Source organism: Stegodyphus dumicola, chromosome 2 (genome assembly GCF_044657685.1).
Source record: "Stegodyphus dumicola isolate Sdum_Otavi_A_Nest chromosome 2, ASM4465768v1".
In the NCBI taxonomy this organism is placed as follows: Eukaryota; Metazoa; Arthropoda; class Arachnida; order Araneae; family Eresidae; genus Stegodyphus; species Stegodyphus dumicola.
In genome coordinates, this window is record NC_140769.1 from 190,215,692 (window position 1) to 190,239,405 (window position 23,714).

General features: G+C 30.9%; 1 protein-coding gene across 1 annotated transcript in view; it reads left to right on the forward strand.

Annotated features, from left to right (window-relative positions):
* The window catches only part of Mau2 (Mau2 sister chromatid cohesion factor), a 142,105-nt gene that overhangs the window by 111,541 nt on the left and 6,850 nt on the right, over positions 1–23,714 (forward strand). The window contains exon 17 of the mRNA XM_035361589.2: positions 6,724–6,851. Coding sequence (XP_035217480.1) covers positions 6,724–6,851 — 128 coding nt within the window. The remainder of the gene's footprint in view (positions 1–6,723; positions 6,852–23,714) is intronic.

The window sequence follows — 23,714 nt, forward strand, 5'->3', positions numbered from 1 at the left end:
ATTTTTTTACCATGCTCTGGTATTTAATTACTAATATTTTAAAACACAATTCTTTAGACGTCACTACTGTGTCATTTCTCAAGCTGCTGTGTGTTGGTAGTCATGTCAGTAATAAAAGTGAAAAATAATAAATGCTGTTTCGCCTGTTGGTTATAAGGATGTAAATGTAAAATCAACGATGTTTTTATGTGGAATGTTTTGGTTTGAGAAGTATGCCAAGTCATCTACAAAGCCAATTATTATTTCTGCTAGTAAATGATTATTTCTTCAGTGTGGAGGTATTTTATTTAGTGCAGAAGTAGCATTTAAAATCGGGACTCTCCATAGTTTATTATGAAAAGAATGAATATCAAATGTGCATTCGTTAAGTAGACTATAATTCTATGGAAATACTATGAAGCAGAAAGCCTATGTTTTCTTATAAGAAATTAATTATAATAATAATTGTATTCATAGATTCTATTTATATTACTTACAGTATTTATACACACTATTCTTAAAACAAAGTTAACTGAAATATTGCCGAATTCAGTTTGATTAAAAATAAATTAAATAAACCTAATTAAGATAAAAAAAATAAAACAGATAAAAAATTTTCAAAACATAATTTAAAATATTAACAAAATCGAAGCATTCATATGGTAGATCAAGAATATTTCTATTTATTTTTGCTATTAACATTTCTTCTTGAATATTATCAAAAACTTGATTATCCTAGATTAATAAAATTCAAAAATTCTTCATTAAACAGACCAAATTTGTTAAATATGCATTTTATTTATTTTAACACGTTGACTGCCCAATACAAGATAACTCGTGTTAGTGCTCTTCTTCAGGATGCCGAATACAAGTTATCTCATAGTTTCGTGACTTGACGCTTTTGCACCACTACGAGTTACTCACTTAGCGCTTGTTTTAGCTATACCGAAGTGACAAGTCGAAGCATGTCTGTACGAATCAACTTGTTGTGGCTTCTGCAAAGAGCATGACCCTTTTTTCTACCCCCCCAAAAAAAACCTGTAAACTTTTTAATGAATCATAATTAGTATTTTTAACAGGGTTGTCACACTACTGAAAAACCGGGAAAAGTCAGGGAATTCGAAAATTGACTAAAAAAGTCGGGAAAATCAGGGAATTTAAATATTTTAGTCAAAATCTGGAAAAGTCAGGGAATTTCATACTGCAATCCCCAAAAAAGCAATTTTTGCACCAACGTCGGAAGTGATCTCTTTCTTGGCGAGGCGTGTATCAGGTGAATGTCATTTGGAAAGCTGGCATGGAGCCGGTTTTCTCAGAGCCAATCAGATTGTCTTTTATAAAGACAAAGCAAGTTTTCAGCATCTTTGGTTTCCAGTAACCTCGAAAATCCGAAGATTCGTATGTGCAGTGCATGTTGAACGAAAGTAAATTCTTCCCATTCTCATATAAAACAAAATCTTTTAAACATTTTTCTTCTGTCTTAAATGCCTAATTTGTCATTTTGAAGTAAAATAAATAATAAAAATAAATAAATCATTTGGGCTAACCATTTACTATATATATTCACCAAAATATCATCAAATTTTGTCATTCAGTTTTTAATCCTTACGTAATGAACTTTATATTAATGTTATTCGTATGTAACTTCTTACTTCTAAATTTATTTATTATTAGTTAGTAATACTTTCAAAATTCAGGCAATTTTCTCTGGCATACTTGTGAAGCTAATTCTAGCAGTAATATGATGTACCATCACGAAATTTAGTGCAAAGTTTCTTACTTATATATGCATGCTAAATAAATATAAAATATTTGAGTTTGTTTTAAAACATCATTAAATAGACTTCTTTCTTCCTTTAGCTGCAAAATGTCTGCAGTAAAGACATTTTTAAGTCTTGATTGGGCAGATTCTAATCTCAGTCCTCAGAGGAGGAAACAACCCCTATTTGGGGGTATATAAAGTCATATGTAACTGGCAAATTTTTGTGTTTTCAAGTGGTACCATAATTAATTTGTGTTCAGCTAAACCAACGTGCACTATGCTGATAGCCTGGAATTTTCTTGAAACACGCCTGGAAAAACTGGAAAAGTCAGGGAATTTCATTCTCCTGTTTTAGTGGCAACCTTGTTTTAATAATATAATATGATTTAATCGATTTGGCTTTTCAGACCGGAATCCAAAAAGTGCTGTGAGAGTCAGTGTGTTAAATATAGCTTTTGCAACAGCACCAATATTTACTTAAATATTTTCCTACATTTACACTCTCAAACAAATATATTACATTTATTAATAAACATAAATCATACTATTCACATCCCCAAAGAAACCTTTTTTTATATATATATACCATTTAGTGTTTTAGAGAGAAAACTATTTAAAAAAAAGGGGGGGAATCTGAAATGTTTTAGGTTTTAAATTACGTCCAAAGGGGCTTTTTTAACATTTTGTGTGTTACATTTATTTATTAAATATCATGTTTTACGCACTTAAACCATAAAATTCAGTTCAACAGCAATATTGCAAAATAGTTTTAAAATGAGCATATCTTTAGAATTTCCGATATAGACACTCACTTATTGGAGATAAAACTCTTTTTTTCTGTACAACGTTGCCATTGTTCGCTTTGAAATCCTTGAGTTTGTTAATAAAAAATTTGTTAAAGTTTTACAAAATAAGAAATCGATAATAAAACAAATTTCAAATTTTGGTCTTCCATATTCGTAGGAGGATTATGCCATTCTAAATTCGATGGCTCTATGTACCGTTGTTTTATCACAATGTGAGAAATATACGTACATTTATGCAGATTTTTCATTATTTAATTTCTTTAAATATAACACAGGGTGATAATACTTTGTGACAACAGTTTGAAAAGTGATTCGCCGTTTGTTGTGAATCGACGCAAAATGGCAAAATGAAAACAATAGTCCTTTCAGGGACAAAGCCCCTTTGGAATTTTTTAAAAATGCCCTTATATGTAATCTTTAAAAATATTTTAATAAATTATTAAAAATCATTTTTTAATTCATTCTAGCTTAAGTAATAGCAAAAGAAGGACTAACTTTTCAGCCTCAAAACATATTTCATAAATATTTGATGATAACCATCAACTAGTAATAAACATATAACATAAACATTTTTTAAATTTACATGCCTTTATGGTGTAACAGTAATGCAATCAGCGTGTGTTTGAGAAGTCCAGGTTCGAGTCCCGGCAAGGGCAATGCACATTTTTCATGCCTTCCACTTCAAAATAACCTAATGTCTCTACAGTGGGGCCTGAACTAAAAGGTAGCACATGATTATTCTTCACCAGTTTGGCGATTGAGTCCCCCAATCCCCAGTTGCCCTTTAAAAAGGAGGAGTATATATGGTATATTCTCCCCCTTTTCTGCATGCCTTGGTTTAACGGTAGAACACTCAGCGCATATTTGAGATGTCCAGGTTCAAGTCCTGGCAAGGGCATTGCACATTTTTTATGTCCTCTGCTACAAAATAACCTAATTTTTCTACAACATAAAAATAATTTTAAATTACATAAATAAAATAACTCAAGTTTTAATTTTCAAAAAAGTCCTGATAATTATAACCAATACTTGTAATTCCACCATTGTATAAGATATTATTTTACTTGTAGTATCTACGAAAGTGTTAAAAAACAACATTTAAATAACATTGCATTCATTACATTCAGTATTATCTTGTTTCTAATGCGTACTGTAAACTGTATTTTCAGTCTTAAAACCACCATGTTTAGGGAATTCTAACACGAAAGAAGAAACAATGTGAGTGGAAGTAAAATATAAATTACTTTATGTATAAAAATGGCATATCTATGGAATCCTTTATCCTTAATTTTTCATGCATCACTTTTTCGTGAACATCCAGTAACATGGCAACAAACCATTTTATTGCTTTAAATTTTTAAACATGTAGAAAATAGCACCAAGTGTATCATTGATGTGCATAGTATCACATTCTAATGAGGTATTGATATATGCTTATAAGTTGGATGTGAGCTGACTCATTCCAGCCTGCCTCACACTTCAGGCGTGTATTTATTTTCTCTTTAAAGCACAGTGTTTTTTGTGCTATTCTATTATCTTTTGAAATCATTCATTCAAAGATTTTTTGCAAGCTTTTGAACAATGGTGTACTGAATTGGTGAGCCATAAGGGGAACAATATGTCAAGGAGTGAATGCTTGAGGGAGTAAATAATTCTGCAGAGAAGGTGGTTGTATTCATTGCAGAAGTATACAAGTATGTTATTCTAGTGTTTCTAGGAAATTGGGGAATTGGGATAGGAATTTATTTCTGGCTCGAATGAATTTGCGGGGTTAGGCGTCAGAGAGTTCTCTTTCTATAGTCTTTTGAAGTGAACATTAATGGCCTTAGTAAATCGCATTTGCTTTAGCTGAAATACAGTTAATCTAGTGTTCTTTCAGTAGTAAATATGGCTTCTGCGAAATGAAATAACCATAGTGCTGATTTCAAATGCAAAGTTCTTCAGTTTGCAACAGAAAATGGAAATTGTGCTGCAGCAAGGACGTTTAGTGCTGGTGAAAACTCCATACATGTGTGGAAGAAAAATTAAATCACAATAATTAATGTAAATGTAAAGAGTAAATGTACTTTGTGTAAAGGAGTAACGAAATAGCCTATCATAGAAAGATGATGTTGCAAAATGTGTCCTAAAAAATCGCAGAATCACCAGTAACAGCATTTAGGTACATGTAGAAATCAAATTTTTGTATGCTCATCTTATTTTTAAATCTGTCATTTTTATGTCCATTGTCCAACGTGCACCAATAAATTTCAGTCTCGCTTTTTTGTATTAAAAGTGCACATTATACACCATAACATACTGTTAGTACTGTTTTTTATCATTACCCTACAGTGTCATTTGGAGCTTCACCCCCCTCCAAGACCACTCTAATACCTTTTGTGAGACAGTGCCACCCTGCTGAAAATCAAACTAGCAATCTAATTTTTAATTTATACTAGGCTAAATTTACCTTTATAATTTACATATTAACAAAGTAATTAAATATTTTTCCCATTATTTATTTCAAGTATGAGATTTTTAAAAAATTTGAGTTACTGTAAAATAAAATTCTGTAGATTGTATTCTAAAATGCATTTATTTAAAAACGAAAAACAATGAACCATTTTTATTATTGTGAAATATTCTTTATGTTAATTAAAATTGCATCATCATCAAAATTAGTTCTTTCGTGTCACATGAAAGATATTACTGTTTTCAAAGTAACATTGCTTAAATATAGTATTATGTATGAAGAAGCTAAATATAAATATATATAATATAATATACGTAGGCTATTCAGAAAGTAAGGAACGTTTCCGTCTGCTGTCGCTAGGCGTGCGCCGATAACATATATTTTGGTGTCTGCGTGCTCAGCATCTAAGTCGGCGTCCAGCCATCACAATGGGAACATTTCCACGTTTTTCGATATTCAAATTTAAAATGTGGACTGCAATTGAAAATCTCGCCAGTTGTGGGGTGTGGTCTGTGGTACGTTTTTTGTTGACAAAAAACCTAAAACCTATGGAAATTTATCGGCAAGTATGTGAAGTGTACGGAAACAACCTAATGTATGAAAGTTCAATCTGGAAATGGTACATTGAGTTTAAAAATAGCCGAACTAACATTCACGATAAAGAGAAGAGTGGACGCCCTAGCATTGTGACTGACAAACTGGTCGCTAAAGTTGATGAAAAGATTCGTGAAAACCGCTGTTTCACAATAACGGAGCTTTTGCCTAGTTTTCCACAAGTTTCACGGACTTTGTTGTTTGAAATTGTCACACAAAAGCTAGGCTACTGCAAATTTTGTGCAAGATGGGTGCCGAAATTGCTTACAGACCACCATAAAAGTCAGCGAATGGGGACAGCTTTGACATTTCTGGAGGCCTATGAACAGACATGGTGATTCATTATTGGATCAAATTGTAACTGGTGATGAGATGTGGGTGAGACACGTGAATTGCGAGACAAAATTACAGTCCATGCAGTGGGGACACACAAGTTCCCCCAAAAGACCAAGAAAATGTTTGCAAACCTTGTCGCCGAAGAAGATTATGGCGACTGTGTTTTGGGATAGGCAAGGTGTGCTTGTGATTGATTTTCTCGAGTGTGGTGCCACAATAAACTCTGAGCGGTACTGTCAAACTTTGCGCAACCTTAGGAGAGCAGTTCAAAACAAGCGTCGAGGAAAGTTGACGTCCAAAATTTTGTTTTTGCACGACAATGTCCGACCTCACATGGCAAACCGCACTCAAGAACTCCTTAATTCATTGAAATGGGAGGTTTCTCCTCATCTGCCCTATAGTCCCAATCTTGCACCTAGTAATTTTCACTTGTTTCCAAGAATGAAGAGCTGGCTAGCAACACAGCGCTTTGACAACGACAAGGAGCTGCGGGTGCACGTCTCTGAGTGGCTAAGATCACAGGCGGCAGAATTCTATGACGAAGGAATTTCAAAGCTTGTTCACCGCTATGATAAGTGCCTCCATTTGTTTGGTAGCTATGTAGAAAAGTAGAATTTGAGTCGCTCTTTCTGATGCATATAATATTTTTTTCTTTTCTTGTACTTAGTTTTTTTTTTAATTCCAAAACGTTCCTTACTTTCTGAATACTCCTCGTAGCTAAATATCATAATATACATTTATATTTTTCTTAAAAAAACAAGAATTTATCTATAATCTTTATTTATTTTAAATAGATCTGTATCGTCTTTGTGGAGATCCATTAAGAGAACAAGAAGCCATCCAGACTCATAGTAATTTTTCACAACTTTTGCTGAAAGATCATTTTCAGGCTTCTCAACTTCCAGAACATAATTTAATACAGGTAAAAGATTGTCATTAATTATTGCAGTTTAAGTTATTCATTAAGTTACCGCAGTATAAAGTAATAGGAGTCATAAGAAATGTTATTGTAAATACTCTTTGAATGTTCATTGAGAGAGAAAGAGGATTTACTGAAAACTTTAATGCTTAGAGATTTTAAATATTTGGTAAGTGGAATCTGTAATTTTTATGACTAGCTCCCTAAAATAGTTGTAAAAAAAGGAATAAATAAATAATGATTTTAAATCCAGCTATTGTAATTTCATGAAAATATTAAATATTTCTAATTAGATAACTTATTATTTAAATTAATCAGTTTTAAAATTAGAAAAGATATTCTTAAGAACTGCACTCATCGCTTTAGTTTCTTGTTCAATAAGGGATTAAATTTAAAAGTTAAGTATCTTACACTTAATGACAACATGCTGGTGCATGGAAGATAAAAGTGTCCCCCCTTTCAGGCAGTGACAACACATTGCTTTTAAATAACTGAGTATTTTGTTGAAGTTGAAAGATAGCTATTTTGCATTTTATAGAATGGCAACAGTCTAGTGTGCTGGAGATAAAAAATGTTTCATTTTGAGCAATGTTGTCACTGTTTGCTTTCAAACTGATGAGTTTAATAAAGTGTTCGTTAATTAGTACAAAACATAAAATAAATAAACAAATCTGAAATTTAAAATTTGGGTGGAAGACTGTGTATTTCAAAGTTAGTAGCTCTAGATGCCACTGAATTTTGAATCTGTCATTTATCCACAATGTGAGCAGCATACATACATATAGAGCCAGAACAAAAGGGAGGCACTTGCCTGCAGTGAAAGACTACGAAGAGTGCTAAACTAGCTGAAAAATAGAAATACCATAAAAAGTCAATTGTTAATTTTCAGCTTTAAAACCCTTCGAGAAACATCATTTCAAAATATATCATTTAAAGCAGAATAAATGGCATTTTGATCTTGATCACTTGTACATTCTGCCTTAATTTATTAACCAAACAAAATTTAAAATTTAGCTAATTGTTGATAATTCAATACATAAAGTGGCATAGAAAAATCAGTATCATGTATTTTATATAATTTTCAGCTTTTCATTACTACTTAAAATTTGTGTTAAGAGGGAATTCATATAGGGCATCAAGTGATAATTCATTGTGATGGGTGAAACTATAATAATCTTCTTCAGCAAATCAGTTTAAAAGTTCATGTAGGCCTTCATGGAATTTTCTCCTGCACAGAAAGAAAAGTTAAAGGCTTGCAATATTGCATTTGAAAACTGATCAACAGAACGATATTAATCATATATCGGATCTGGATCTCGGTGAATGAGTTGACTAGTTTAGGAGTTTTCATGGGTTTTTTTTTTACCCATGCCTAATTTAAATAAGAGCCAATTTCCGTTAGAGAATTCTCCACAAAGTCATCTCACTCAGACATACAGCCCTTGTATGCTTTATCATGCTTAATTAAACAAACATAATAGAAAAAAAAATATGTCTTTCTTTACAAAGAAGAAAGAAAATGTTCTTTAAAAAATGGGACAATTTACCTTTAAAGATGAATACGCAGGGAAAAAATCTGCGAATTTTTTACTCCTGATGCAGGGGGACCCGTTTTGCTCTTGATATTGATTGGGACTTTAAAAAATCTACGCCGAATGCAAGGTTGTCGATTTGCTTGTTTTATTTTCCATGTTGGCGTGTTTCTCTTGCGTCTTAACCTGTTATTGTATTTGTGCCAGCTTTTTCATCCACCATCAACATGCCATAAAGGGAAACTACAGCAGATTAAAATAATCAATGAGTGAGAATTTGTTCCAAAAATTGATGGCCAAAATCTTCCCAGAAAATTTCTATGTTCTGAATTTACAAAGCCAAGAAGATCAAGTGCTTCCCTATCATTAACATGTTTATTTTGCTACAAGGCAACAATTGTGAATCTACTCTCACTATCCATATTTAAAAATTATTTTCATGAGCATTTAGGGGGTGCTTCTCAAGAATTAACAACCTGGCATTCTTCCTTTCTGATGTTAAGATTCATGGCACTTGTTATACATACTTTTGACATCCCACATTTTCATGGAAGATTTTTTTTTCTATTGATCCTCAGTGGTACCTAGTATTTCTGTTGCCATTCTGAGAAACTCTTAACTGTTAATTCCTTATCACATATTCCTTGACTTTTGTGCACATTTCTTTGTTAGTTACTTGTCTCAAATCATCTGTGTGTGGTGCTTTTCTCTGCTTGAACATTGTAGCATAGGAAGGTGTATCACTGTATATTGATGCATATATTCATTAATACAAGGATCATACAGAATGCAAGATAAAATATGCATATTTTTACTGACAGAAATCATTCAAGTTCCATTATTGGAGCTATGCTTTGTATATATTAAAATATTATTTACGATAGTTTCCATTACAAGCCAAGTTCCCTGAACGCAAATTTTGAATAATTTTTGGAAAAATTCTGATCTACTCTTTTACACATACAGCTCACTTTCTTTCATTTATGTCAGCAAATTTTGTCCCTGTAGAACTCTTTTCCAATATGAATGATTTGCTTACTGGTGAGTACTGAGGAAATTTAGGGGCACATTTAACATTATTATTGCTAAGGATGCCAAATTTCAAAACCTATACCTTAATAGTCTACACCAGTGGAAGCACACTGATTAAGATAACATAGACGTTCATGTATATCTTTGGATTTTTTGCACTTCTGCCAAAAAATATATCTATTTTAGGTTAATATTAAAAAAAATTTGTAGATTATAATTCAAATTTTTTTTTTTTTTTTTTTGAAAAATTTATAAAAGTTATTTAAAAATAGAATTTTTTTAAACGAATCAGGAAAAAGTGTGTAAAAAAACTGCCACTATGATTTTTGTTTGGCATAGTTTGAATTGTGGAATTGAAATACGAAAAAATCAGCATGTCATTTCAGAAAAAGTCTTTGTGTCAAAATATATATGTTAGAACAATGGTATATATAAATCTAATATATAGCCTAAGTTGCACTTTCAAGGTATGAAAAATGCAAGTTCAATTTCGTCAATAGGCCAACTAGAACAGGAGATATAGAAATACCTCTCCCCTCCCGCTTCTTTTTTTTTTCCCTTTCCTTTTTTTTTTTTTTTTTTTAAACTCTCTGTACGAAGAACATCTTAGTTTGTTTTATGCTTAGAAAGAATGAGTTAAATAAATTATCTAACATTATTGAGTTTTTATATAAAACAAGATGCATAAACATTTTAGGATAAATTTAATATGTTTAAATAATTTTACTTATAATTTTATATTAGCAAAGATTTTATTTGGACGAATGTTCGAGTACAGTTTAAAGGTTGATTTTTTTATATTACTTTCAGTACAGCCATCATACCATAGCTGCTTCTATTATGATATTTAAATAGTAAGAGTGAAGCATGTTTTTCTTTTGTCTTCCTTAGAATTTCTTCTCTTTTCTCTGCACTCTGAGAAGCACCTGTTTCTTTCTACTGATGGAGCCAAAAATGGCCTATAACAATCAGTCATACTTTTGATATGACTCTCAAATGTAAATTAACAAAGAATGTGCAGTGTAAAATTGTTTACATTGGTCGGGCCTAAAATATTAAGATATTTAAAACCAGTGAAAAATTACCCTACCTTGACATATTTTCAAAGTAATATTTTTCCTGTGTGACATTAAAATGTTAGGTAATTAAATGAGCAAAAACAAAAATTTTAGTATTGTGTAATGTATATGAAGTTGAAAATTGGGTTAAGATAATTCCTTAATTTGAAATGGTAAGATGAATTTAGTAAAAAGCATTTTTTGTCCCTCAACTGTCACTGTCATTAAACCAGGATATTTGGTTAGAATTTTAATTTTTATTAATTAACAGAAAGAACATACTTCATCTAGTAATATAAAATAACAATTCATTTGGTCAAATTTGTGCATAATAATGTCTTATTATCAGGATATATAATTTTTGCATTAAAATATGGAAATTTTGCAAAAATGAGAAGTCAAAATTAAAAATTTCACATTTATTTAAGGGGGAGAGGAAGAAAAGAAAATTGCAAACTACTGCTTTTTAACCTTTTTGAATGGGATGGCCATTATATTGGCCTTAGTAATCTCTATTTGAAAGGACAGTGATGTCCTCCCAGCTGAAAGGGTGCGGTGAACTTGCAAGTTTTATGTCTCTAGAGCAGCAATTCTCAGCCAGTGGTATGCGTAGTGGTACGCAAGAGAAAATATGTGGTATGCAAAGAAACAAAGTATTTTTAACTGTTAAGTTCTAAAACCTCGTGAAGGAAATGAACAGTTGATAGAAATTTTTGGCTAAGAAGAAAAAAATTAAAGGCATTTCAAATAAAGCTATTAGATTTTTATTGCCTTTTTCACAACCTATTTGTGTGAACAAGAATTTTCTTCCATATTTTATTTGAAAAATAGATACAGAATAAAATTAAAAGTGGATCCTAACTTACAGTTAAAGCTAAGTGAAATAAGGTCAGACATAAAGAAAGTGATCTCTCTTAAAGACCTAAATTTAACACTAAATTTTAGAATTCAAGTATTACAGTACAAAGTACGTTATCCGGACTCGTCAGGACTTCGGCAATTCCTGATTAGGAGTTTTTTCGGATTATAGATCATCAATTTAAATCTGGTAAGATGACATGCAGAAATTATACAATTAAAAATATGAAACCGTAATTTATGAAATAAAGAGCAATTATGATCTAAAGTACCCTTTAGAATCAAAATTTACAAAAAAAAAAAGCTTAATATTTATATGTTTACTTTATTAAACATTTCTTTCAATGTAAAGTTGCTTCGTTTTTTGTACTAATACTTTCTCCTGAATTCTATAAATAGACATAATTTCTTGTTCAGTTACAAAGTTCCACTGTTCAAGTCCTGTAACTGCTTTGTGGAGAATACCGACTAACTTGTCAATCGAAATTTTTTTTGTTTGCAATAACCTCTCTGTCACTTTCTTCACTATTGGAAGCAATATTTTCTGGATCTAGAACCATACTACAGATTTCGCCGTCCGTTAATTGACTGATGATTGGGGCATTGTTGTCGCAATGAAAAACTTCTGTTATATCATATTCATTTATTACTACTTCTCCACATTTCTTGACAAAATCCAATAACTGGAAAATTTCACCTTTATTTTGCGATGTCCGAAAACCTTCAACTTCGCGGCTATCATCTTCATCGTCCTCGTGGTAGCTGGCCATAAATCATGCCAAGCATTTTTTAACGTATCTGGAGAAACATCCTCCCAACGCGCATGTGTAAACGTATTATGTGCATGCGTAGAGCATACAAAAAAAAAAAAAAGTTTGTGGCTTTGAGGTCCAGATTATAGATCATTCCGGATAATAGACGTCCGGATTACGGACTTTGTACTGTATAACTTAAATTTGTATAATTAAAATGGTAACCAATTTTTAATCGAATATTTTTATAGCCAATAAGTTATGCAAATGGCAATATATATATATTTTTAAATTTTTCTATTGAGAATTTAAAAAATAATCATTGTAAAATGTAGTGGTGGTACTAAAGCTTTTTAATATTTTTTAGATGGTACGTGTTAGTCAAAAGGTTGAGAACTGCTGCTCTAGAGTCTTAACCACTTGTTCCTTTTAAAGGTCTTTGTGTTAAGCTTCTATTGTTCCGTTTTCATTCTTGCAGTTTCAGAATTCGAAGATAACCTCATTCATAAATTGTAAGCAGAACCTTGCATATTTCTGAAATATTCTGTGATCAAGGGAGAATTATTGCAGTTATTTAGCTTAATTTTATAGCAGTATGTCAAAATGGGAAAGAGGGCTACCAGAAGAAGAAATACGAAAGCTTCTACAAGAGTTTATGAAATGTTAAACTATGTAACATCGTAAAATGCAGAATTATAATACTAAGGACTAATAACAACTATCTTTTAATGTTTTCCTGTTCTTTCGTAAACTATATATGCCACATGATTTTTCCTTTCTGATTTGAAAGCTTTTTACTACAAAAAATTTGCAATACGAAATATATGAACAATGTACTGTGAAGGTCTTACTTGAACTAAATACTGCATATTAAAAGTTCTTGTCCGTTTTCCCTCTTAAGCATTACATTTTCACTCAAATTTTTAACATTTATTTAGGCTTAAAAATTTAACTTTTCTCCAATTTAAATTGGAACATTTTGATAGAGTTAGGCCCATTTTCAGATTTTGGCTTATATATGCTGTCCCAGTGCCAGTTTAAGCTCATTTCGGGTCCTGGGCGCCAGAAGATCTACGGGTCCCCTTGGCACTGGCGGATCCAAGCTCTTGGATCCGCTAACAAATGAAACAAAATTTTAATGTTTAATTTTTATTGTAAAAATATATAAAAAAATAAGAAAAGCAGTATTCTTATGAAAAATATTAAAAATAAAAACAACATTCTAAGATATAACAAAAATTACAACGTTCTTTTCCATGACTTAATATTGGCAAACTGACATGTGATAGTATCAGTATTTTTTCCAGTGTGTTATATACAATATATAATTGTGACAATGCATCAAGGTTTTTTTGACTCAAATTTGACCTTAAGTATGTTTTTATTATTTTAAGGGCCAAAAAAGATCATTAGAAACAGGTATTGTTAAATAAATTACATGTTAGAAATGAGTATCATTAAATAAATTTAACACATTAGAAATGGCTATCATGAAATAAATTTGTAATAGTTAGAATATTCGGAAAAGTTGCTTTTGCCATCTGGACAACCTCAAGTTTTTCATAAATCATGTTTTTGTTTAAATTTTTGCACAATTCTTGAAAATGAATAATTTCGTTTTGTAAATATTCTTTGGTTTCGTCAACATTGTTTCTGTATTTCTCACACAAAATGTCAACTGATATTTTGATTTCCTCTTTGTCTAGAGTGAAAAAACATTTAAATGCTGATGTTACTTCTTCGTAACATTTAATTCTTTTTTTAAGGTCTTGAGTCATATTGTCACATATTACATTAAATACTTCAATTCTAATTCTTATTAAGTAGAGTAAGGAGTAGAGATAATCTAAAAATCATATTGCCCGTGGATTCAAGAGGATATATTACAAATATAGTTTATAAGGAGATATTATAACCAGATTAAAGAAAGCAATACTTTTATTAAATATATATAGTTTAGAAAACTTTTTAAGATGAATTCTATAAAATCCCATTCTCAGAGTGGGTAGCTCTGCTAGTATTAGTCTAATTTATTTGCCTGCTTCTTGATTTTGTAAGATGCATTATATAGTACAAAGTCTTTAATCCGGACTCGTCAGTACTTCGGCGATTCCGGATTAGGGGTTTTTCCGGATTATAGCTCATCAATTTAAATCTGGTAAGATGGCATGCAGAAATTATAAAATAAAAAATATGAAACCTTAATTTATGAGATTCGAGCAATTATGATCTAAAGGGTATCAAAAGTTTAAAAAAAAAAAAAAAAAACTTAATATTTATTTGTTTACTCTATTAAACATTTCTTTCAATGCAAGTTGTTTAAGTTGCTTTGTTTTATGTGCTAATACTTTTTCTTTAAATAAAACAGACATAATTTCTTGTTCAGTTACAAAGTTCTGCTGTTAAAGTCCTGTAATTGCCGAGAATACTGATTAACTTGTCAACTGAAATTTTTTATTTTCACTTTCTTCATGCCTTTATCCATTTTTTGCAGCAATTCCACTTTCTGTTTGATGGATATCAAAACATGCTTTTGCTTTGTAGATCCTTTGTCAGCTCCAGAATCGGAAACTCTTTTTGACATAATCGAAAGTTCAAGCTTACTTTATAAAATTGCTCTAACGGTTTGCAAAAAATAATAAGCCGGATCCAGTTAGAAGATTAAGGAACAACGCAATCTGCAACATTAACTGAAATAGATAATTAGACAATTTTAGCCTAGCTTATACCATCCGTTATACATTAAACGCGTAAACACTACGCATGCGCAGAAGTTTGTAGCTTTGAGGTCCGGATTATAGATCATTCCGGATTATGGATGTCCGCATTAAAAACTGTACTATAGTTGTCATCCCACTCTTACCACCCAATGCCGCACCAGCCTTAGATATCGACAGACAATCTGGACATGGATGTGCAGGTGAGAGGCGTAGATTATTTTCGTAAAATCTTGTACTTTTTCCCTAAAGAATTTTTATCTTCAACTATCGAAATTTATAACCTGAAAGTCTAGTTTGATCCAGCTTATCCAGACCCCTGTGTGCCGCCCCGAGCATCCACTGATAAACCTGCACTGTGCTGTCTCAGAAGAAAATTCAAGATAAATTATGTTTGAAGTTTAATTTGAGCAATGCATTACATAAAGATGACTATAAATATATTTCTCCAACTCATAATATTAAAAAAAAAAGAATTGAAATTATTTAGATATAAATCTTAAAATAAGTTATCGTAGGCAAAAATGCCTGTCCCTTTAAAGTTTCATGTTATTCAACCTCTTTGTTTTGTAACCTAATTTATTTTTTAATGAAGAAGTTTAATTATTTTAAATATATGAACTATTAGTGTGTTATATTCATGATAAAAATTAGTTGCAGAATGTTTTTTTCTTTAACAAATCAAACGAAAGATAATTTGTGTTCCACTTCATGTCAAGTCCATTACCTTGAGATTATTTTACCCAAAATTAGTTTGTAAATCTGTCTAAAAGGGGCAGTACATATTCAGTGACATAGATAAGCTAGTCAAGCAAAGTTTGACTACTTTGAATATGTACTGCCAGGCAGATTTTAGGCAGATTTGCAAACTTATTGGGGGTAATATTAATCTCAAGGTAAACAAACTTGACATGAAGTGGAAGACAAATTATTTTTATTGATTTGCTAAATTTTTATTTCAACTAATTTTTTATATTTTAAATTGTAGAAATATATTTATAGTCATTTTATGCAATGCATTGTTCAAACTAAAGTTTCTAATTTATCTTGAATTTTCTTTTCTTTTGAGACGGCATATGTAAATTTTAAAATAGGCCACTTATGTTCTTAATTATTTATATATCAGGCTGTTTTTATTTTTAGCCATCCCTTCTGCGGAAAAAGGTTTAAAGAACTCAGATAATTTCAATAAAATATGCAGTGTAACCACTTAAACATTACCAGAAATTATGGCAATTAAAAAAAAATGTTTCTGTTTAAGTTTCTTTGTTTACAAAGCAGTGAATGTAAATTTAAGAAAATAAGTTCATGAAATTTATGAAAACAAAATTTCAGATGCATTAAAAAAATGAAATGGAGACCAAATAAATTTAAAAAATAAATAAGCAAATAAAAATATCTATAAAATAAAAATGGGATAATTTTTAAACATAACTTTAATAGAATTAATTTGTGTTACAACTTTATACAGGCACTTAATTTGGTATGCTAATTTGAAATTACTACTTAAAATCTCAGATTCTAAGAAAGCTGTATGTTACAATGAAGAAATAAAATGGTATTTTCTATAATGTAAACTATCTCTTCTGGGTATCACTGAATAATCTGATTTAGAATCAACTATATTTTCCTTCCATAAAGAAAGCCATCTAAATCGACAACAATCCCTACATTTTCCTTCCTTTTATAAAGGAAATGCACCTCTTTCAGGATGAATCAAACTGCATAAAAGAGTCATTGTTGCAAACAGCAAGCGACTTCTTAACAGAGGGAAAGCATAAGGTTCTACTTTTGTTAATAGCCACTACTGCAATCTCAGGTAGATGCACAATTAGGCCCAACCCCAACTGAAGACCTCCATATTAGGCAGAAGGTGGGTCTGTCAGGCAAGTTTCGCCTCTAACGACTACAAAGGTAATTCTGTCTGCTGCCAGCCAATTCGTACTTACAGGCGACAGAATCTAATTGAACTCTCTCACCCATGGTTGAACTGCTGAACCATGCTCACCACTCTTGGAGACCACCACAGGGTGTGGCTGTATAAGATTTGACTGGCTGGTAGAATGCTGCCTGTCAGTACTATTTGGGATGCCTGATACCACACTGCTCTTATAACAGGGCTTACACCACCTTGGCCCATGGGCCATTCAAATAAACAAAGTCAGGACACCTGCTAACACCCACAGGTTACGGGGAACCGCCAGGCTGGTGATTTTATACCCTGGGGCCAGGACTGCCTAGGTACAAATCCCAGCTAGTAAATTCACAGATTTTCCTGTGGCGACCCCCGGAGCATAAAGTATGAAAACCTCCTTCTTTTTAAAGATCTTAACGTAAAAGAGATTGGGGTTAAATCCTTGATCTCAAAAGGTTAATCTATTGTAGGGAGAAAAAGTTTTTTAAAGAAAAGTTTTTATAAAATGCACTTTTATTTAAAATGGGTGAAATAATTAATGACTTAAAAAGAGAAAAATAATTTATCAGAATGTCAATGAGAGTGGTCTTCCTTTGTTTTCCCATATTTTTCATGAGTTTTTCAGAGAAAAACAATTACCATAAATGTGTTGCCGGTGCTAAATGATCAGGCTGATGGAGAATTTCATTTCCTGTGACAAATGTCAGCTACATCAAATTGCCAAACAATATTACATTTAAACCTCTGAGAAAGTCATTACAGTTTTCAATTGCTTTAATCTTTAACCTATCATGCATAGCATTTTAATTTGGTATGATTGATGTTTGATCTACGTAAATGAATTCAGTATCTTTCCATTGTAAGTATGTTAAGTAAATTCCTTAGAGTAGAGGCATCATTTTGAATTTGTTACTTCAAAGTGCTATGCAATGTATGCAATCTTCAATTAATGTAGCTGCTAGTTAATGCAGTCATCTTTGTAACAGTTTTACCATAACACAGATTTACCTGGTTGTTCAGAAGATATAGTGTAACATTTTTTCCTGGTACATTCCTAGTTATGAATAATTTCAATCTACTTTACTTCCGTTCAATATTTGTTCCTCAACGTTTTGAGTAACAAGCCTTAGACATTTCAGTTTCACTGCTCTCATTACCCTTTCTGGTTTTTGAAACTGATCACCATTTGCTGGTCTATCAGATATTTCTTCATTGCCAGTATCCTCTGGCTTGCCATCTTAATTAAGTATCTCTTAATTCATGAACTTGGCTAATATTATTCAGAAGTTGTTGAACACTTTTTCTAAATAATTGCATGTGCTTATTTGTTTATGTGTTTCTCTCAAGCTATAAATGCTTTTTTGACGTTCTTATCTTTACTTTCATTGCAATATAGTAAATCTTGCAGAAGCATACTGTGTAGTAGTTTTCAGGATCATCTGATTCTTCAAAATAGGACATTCACACTGCTACTGGTTTGTTTCTTACAGCTTTTAAATGTGTAATCCACGTGGTTTTTTAATCATGCTCCTTGACAAAGTTATTTGTTTTGGCAAAAATAGTTGGGTCGTGTAAAGGGATTGCTAAAATAGTTTTGTAGTAATTAAACACAGAATAACAATGAGCATTATTTCAGTAGACTTGTTTTCGAATGATGCATGGCATTTTAAGCTCTACATCTAATATTTTACTCATTTGCCCAGCATGATCAAAAATACTCTCAAAACTCTTTTCTAAATTTTCACACTCAGAAATATAAAACTCAGTTATTACCTAGACCATGTTACAAGCTTCCACAATATCAACAGCTCATACCTGGAGTTTAACTGTAAGTCCTTCCAAATGAGATAGATATGCTGTTATGAATGTTACAATGAAAGCAAATGAAATGATTGAATTCAGCAGAACCATAGCATCTCACTTACACTGTGCACTCTATTGATGATGCACATAAAGCATTTGGCTTAGTTAAGTACACAATGTGCTCTAGGGATTCAATGATATCGAAAAAGCTTTGATAGAAATGATAGTACACCTTGTCCGGCAAAGGTCTGCTATTATTTTTCATCGACCTAAATCATATGGGGAGACTCAATCATATACGTTTAATGTAACCAAAAATGCAAATTTATGAGCCATGAAAACGTAAGACACTACAAGTTACAAATAGACTTGTATGTAAACTTAGCCATTTAATAATATTATACTGAAGAGCAAATATACTTATAACAGTATAAGAAGAATACTAAAAACACAGCTTAAAACTTATTGTATGGTAGTTTCATTTCATAATTTTTATCTCAATATAAGTAATAATGTTTTTAATTTAAAACTATTATTTGAATTTAAATAAAAATGGATTTCAGGCAATGTTTTATCTGCAAGATAAGAGTTAACAACTGCTATGCTTCAGAATGTCAAAGAATTCTAGTCTACCCTGAGGGATTTACAATTTTTCTCTTAGCAATCTTCATTTAGAGGATTTATTGAAATTTATTATTTGAATATAAAATAATTATTTTATCTGTATTATTCAACTGTTTTTATCTTTGTGAAATTTGAATGCATTAAAAGCTGAGGTTTTTTTCAAATGACAGTTTTTTATTGCAGACAATTTTGATCTTCTAAATAAATAGTCGCCGTTCTCAGAAATACCAATCACTTTTATAGATGGTCTTTTTCTAAGGAAGATGGTCACCATAAGAGGATTCTTTGTATTTAATTTGTTTTTAAAACAGAAAATGGAACATATATTTTCCTCTTGACAAATAGGATTAGCTGGAAACAATAATTACGTCTTACAAAAAAAAATTATTGCCTTCTATTATTTTTATTAATTTACTTTTACGTCACTGGTATTACCATTTAAGTATAAAATTATTTTTAAACTTTTATTTAAATTCTGATTTTATTAGTTTATGTATTAGGATTTTATAAGAGCATTTATAACACTTTAGATATGCTCGATAGGATTTAAACTTTTCATAAGTACTAAGTCAAATTATATATCTACTCTGTCTCTTTTAATTGACAGAAGCAGCACAGATTAACTTATAGTTAATTCTTCAATGCAAGAGATAGAAAGAGGGCTTTGTAATTTTTCTCCCAAAACTAAATCAGTGATTCTCACATGTCTTGGAATTTTTAATTGAGTATAAGGGATTAATCAGTTCAATTCTTGGATATTGGAGCAATGAATATGTCACAGCATATTGGATACATATAAGACATTTTCTTTTTGCAGCTCTATAAAATTGGTAAAGTTTAGACAAAATTTTAATCTAGTTATTCCCTTGTAATTAGTTTTGCTCTTCGAAGAAAAAGTGTCACATGAACTTCAAATAAGAACTAAAATAACTGTCCCCTCATTAATATCATGCATTAAGGAAATAATTATGTTAAGAAAATTATTTCCATTACAACTTGGAAGCATTAGGTGTCTGTATGATAATATCTCTGAATAATATAGTTAAATAAAATTAAGATAATTGCAAATGAAACTAATGTTTTGAGTACAATTCATAACCGCAGGTAGTTAATAATTGAACAAGTTTAACACTTACCAAAATGTTCAGTTTAGATAAATACATTTAAATACATAATTGCACGTACTGCATGAATTTTGAATGGCATAAAAAGTTGTTTTATTTGTTACAATTATATCTGTTATTGTGATAGCTATAAATATATGATAGCCAGAATTTTCAAATTGGGGGGGGGGATTACTTACCTTTTTCCAAAACAGAAATGCTTCCAGTAGAGATAACCTCATTAGAAAATGTACAAGCTTTGGGAAAGAAGAAACTCTAATTTATTTTGCACTTTTTAGCATTTTTTCTAATTAATGCTTCTTTTTTCAGGGCTTGCCATTTTCACATTTAATATTTATGCTGCATTTATTGATTTAACTGAAATTCAAAACTAATGTGAAAAACAATCACTCAAAATTATTTTACTGTGTTTCTTTCCCTTTTTTGTGCAATATTTAGATAATAAGTAGCAAATTTTAAAATTAAATACTAATTGTTTTTTTCTTTTCTTTTGTCTACTTTTTTTAATTATTAACTTAACTTTTTTTAATACTCTGAAAATTATTTAGCACTTTTTCATTTAACTGTTATGCTTTTAGATGCTTGGTGTGAAATGAAAGGCCTTTTTCTTCCTTAGTGACATTAAGCTTGATAGCTAGAGGGAAAGTGGGACCAAATATGAAGGACTATTCAAAGCTTAAAAAACAAAAGCTTTATGACTTAAAAGTGTCACATAACCTTCAAAGTATTTTCCTGCCATTTGCTTGCTGGGAAAGGATGACTTTTCCTGATCTTACTTCTAAGTGAAAAACTATAGACTTTCCGATCAATCTTTGTTACTCACATGAATTTTTGAAACTTTAGGCTTATCTATTGAAAATTATTTAGGACTTTTTTTGGAGGGTAGTGGTAATAAGGAGAGTGCCCGGGCGCCCAGGGCAGCCCCCAGGCTACGTGCCTGCAATAGGTGAATTTTTTGTCACAGCTCTTTCGACTTAGCATCCAGACATCAATCCACCCGTGTTTTAGGCTATTTTTAATCTTTATCAAGTGTGTTAGGTTAGTAATTCAAATACACAAATTAGAGCTTGTAAATTCGTTCCTTTGTCTAAAAGCTTGTAGAAACAAGCTATTTTTGTCCAGGTTATAATGTGCATATATATGTGGTTTCATGCTTCAAGGTTTACCACACTGTTCCTAATTTGGACTAAAATTTTGATGTATTTTTCAAGTTTTATTTCTTTTTAATTGTTTTTTCACATTTCCTCTTTACAGCAAAATATTCAATGTATTATTATGAAAATTAAAAATTATTTTTTGTGTTAATTTTTAACAAAAATACACTAACAAGTTAATTTGGAATAGTTTTATCATTTATTTTACATCATAAATATATTTAAAAAATACAAAAATTTTGGAAAACTGTTTGTGGAATCTTTTATGTCTTGTTGCACTAATTAAAAGTACCAAGTTTAAAAAAAAGGCATAATTTTTATGCAGAAACTGAAAAGTGAAGGGTTAGTTAAGGAATTTAAAATTCCTTAACTAACCCTTCACCAAGGAATTTAAAATTCCTTAAGCATAAACTTCATCCCCTTTTTTTCACTTTTTGGCGAAAGCCGATTTTATTTTGTCGAAAATCGTATTTAATTTTTTGAACTCTTTTATGAATATTTTTTCTTTTATGAATATTATGAATATTAATTTAAAGTTCACAGCACTTGCGAGGCAAAATATATAGTTCTGACTAGTATTTTCATTAAATTGAAGCTAATAGTCATGTAGCACCTATGCCCTAATTCCAGGTCATATGCTTAAGAATATTCTCTTTCATATTCCTTCAACGTGTCAGTTGTTAGAGGACAAGTAGAAGAATGAACTGCATCTAAAAGTTTTGTGTTATTGAAAAACATGACTGCTCTATATCTTTCAATAAGACTGCAAATGCATGGTGTGCCTATAAAATAACCAGGCAAATTAAAGACCAAATGATAAAATCAGAGGTGAAGGAATAAATGTACATATGAAAAGAATGTCATCTCAATTCTCATACAAAGCCAGTTTAAACTGGTTATTTTATCATTTGTGTATCAAAATACCAGGGTCATTTTCATTTACTGAGAAAACATTGTACAAAAAAAAAAATTGCTTTGAGATGGAATAACATTATAACATTAAATTTTGGTACAAATGAAATCTGCTACAGAAATATTAGATATGATTTGAACAGTATATGTAATACTTCATTATAAAGAACATATTTGTATGAGTGTTACAATCGCTTTAAATGTGGGCAAGAAAGCAATGAAGATGAATCAAAGATAGGGTGTCCTTCAACTTCAAAACTGAAAAAAACGTGGAGAAAGTTCGTTTTGTGGTAAAAGCTCAGCAATTTTCATATGTGCTTGGGATAAACAAAGAGAACTTTCAGAATAATTTTAATTGAAAATCTGAAAATGAACAAAGTTTGTGCTTGATTTGCGCATCTGATTTTGATGTAACAGCAACAAGAATACTGAAAAACTTGCTGTGAAGATTTGCTGAATACGGAGAGACAGGACTACAATTTTAGTGTGAACAACAAAGTAAATCATAGCAGGAGATGAGCGAAGGACCCACTGGAAAAGATTATCTTTTCCCATATAAAAAAAGCACTGATGTCAAAAACAAAGGCTAATATGATATTGATTGCATTTTTGTTATTACAAAGAACTAGTGAATTTGTTCCTGAAAATCAATTAATTAATCAGTATTTTTACTAGGAGGTATTTTTCGATTAAAAAATGGAGTAAGCTGAGTTAGAAAGGAACCTTTCTGATTCTAGGCAATGGTTTCTTTTATTTCTTTAATGTGATATTGCTATGCTGTATACAGCATTATCAGTAGAACAGTAGCTTATATTCAATTATAATGATACATGAATTTTAAAACATCTTGGTTATTAAATCAAATATTACACATATTTTGCAAATGGTTCATTTTATCACCTATAAACAGTGTTTCTGTAACTTAAAGAAACATTGGGGAAATTGTGTAGACTTCTGGCAAATTTTTTTGAAAAAACAAATTTAAGGTTAGTGGTTTTTTTTTTTTTTTTTCCCCCGTGTTCATATTTATAACTCAGTCTCTCCTAAAGAAAAATTACCTGAACTAGACACATATCATACTAAATAATAATAAATAATAATGTGCAGCTGGGTGATCTAAGTTATGCAGCAGATTATTAGCTTTAAAACATATTTTCAATGTAGCTTTCACTTATTCTTCTTTTTTCAACTTTGACTTTTCAACTTAAAAATTGTCAACATTTGTTGTTTACTACTTAATCTTGTAATGTGCTGTGATGGATACATTTTCTAGTTTAACCTGTTCACTTCTGGTATCAGGAAACCTTTAAATCGTCTTCAGTTTAAGTATTGAACGTTACTGTGTACCCGTGTATGTTTTGGAGTTAAGCCTAACTTGCAAAAAT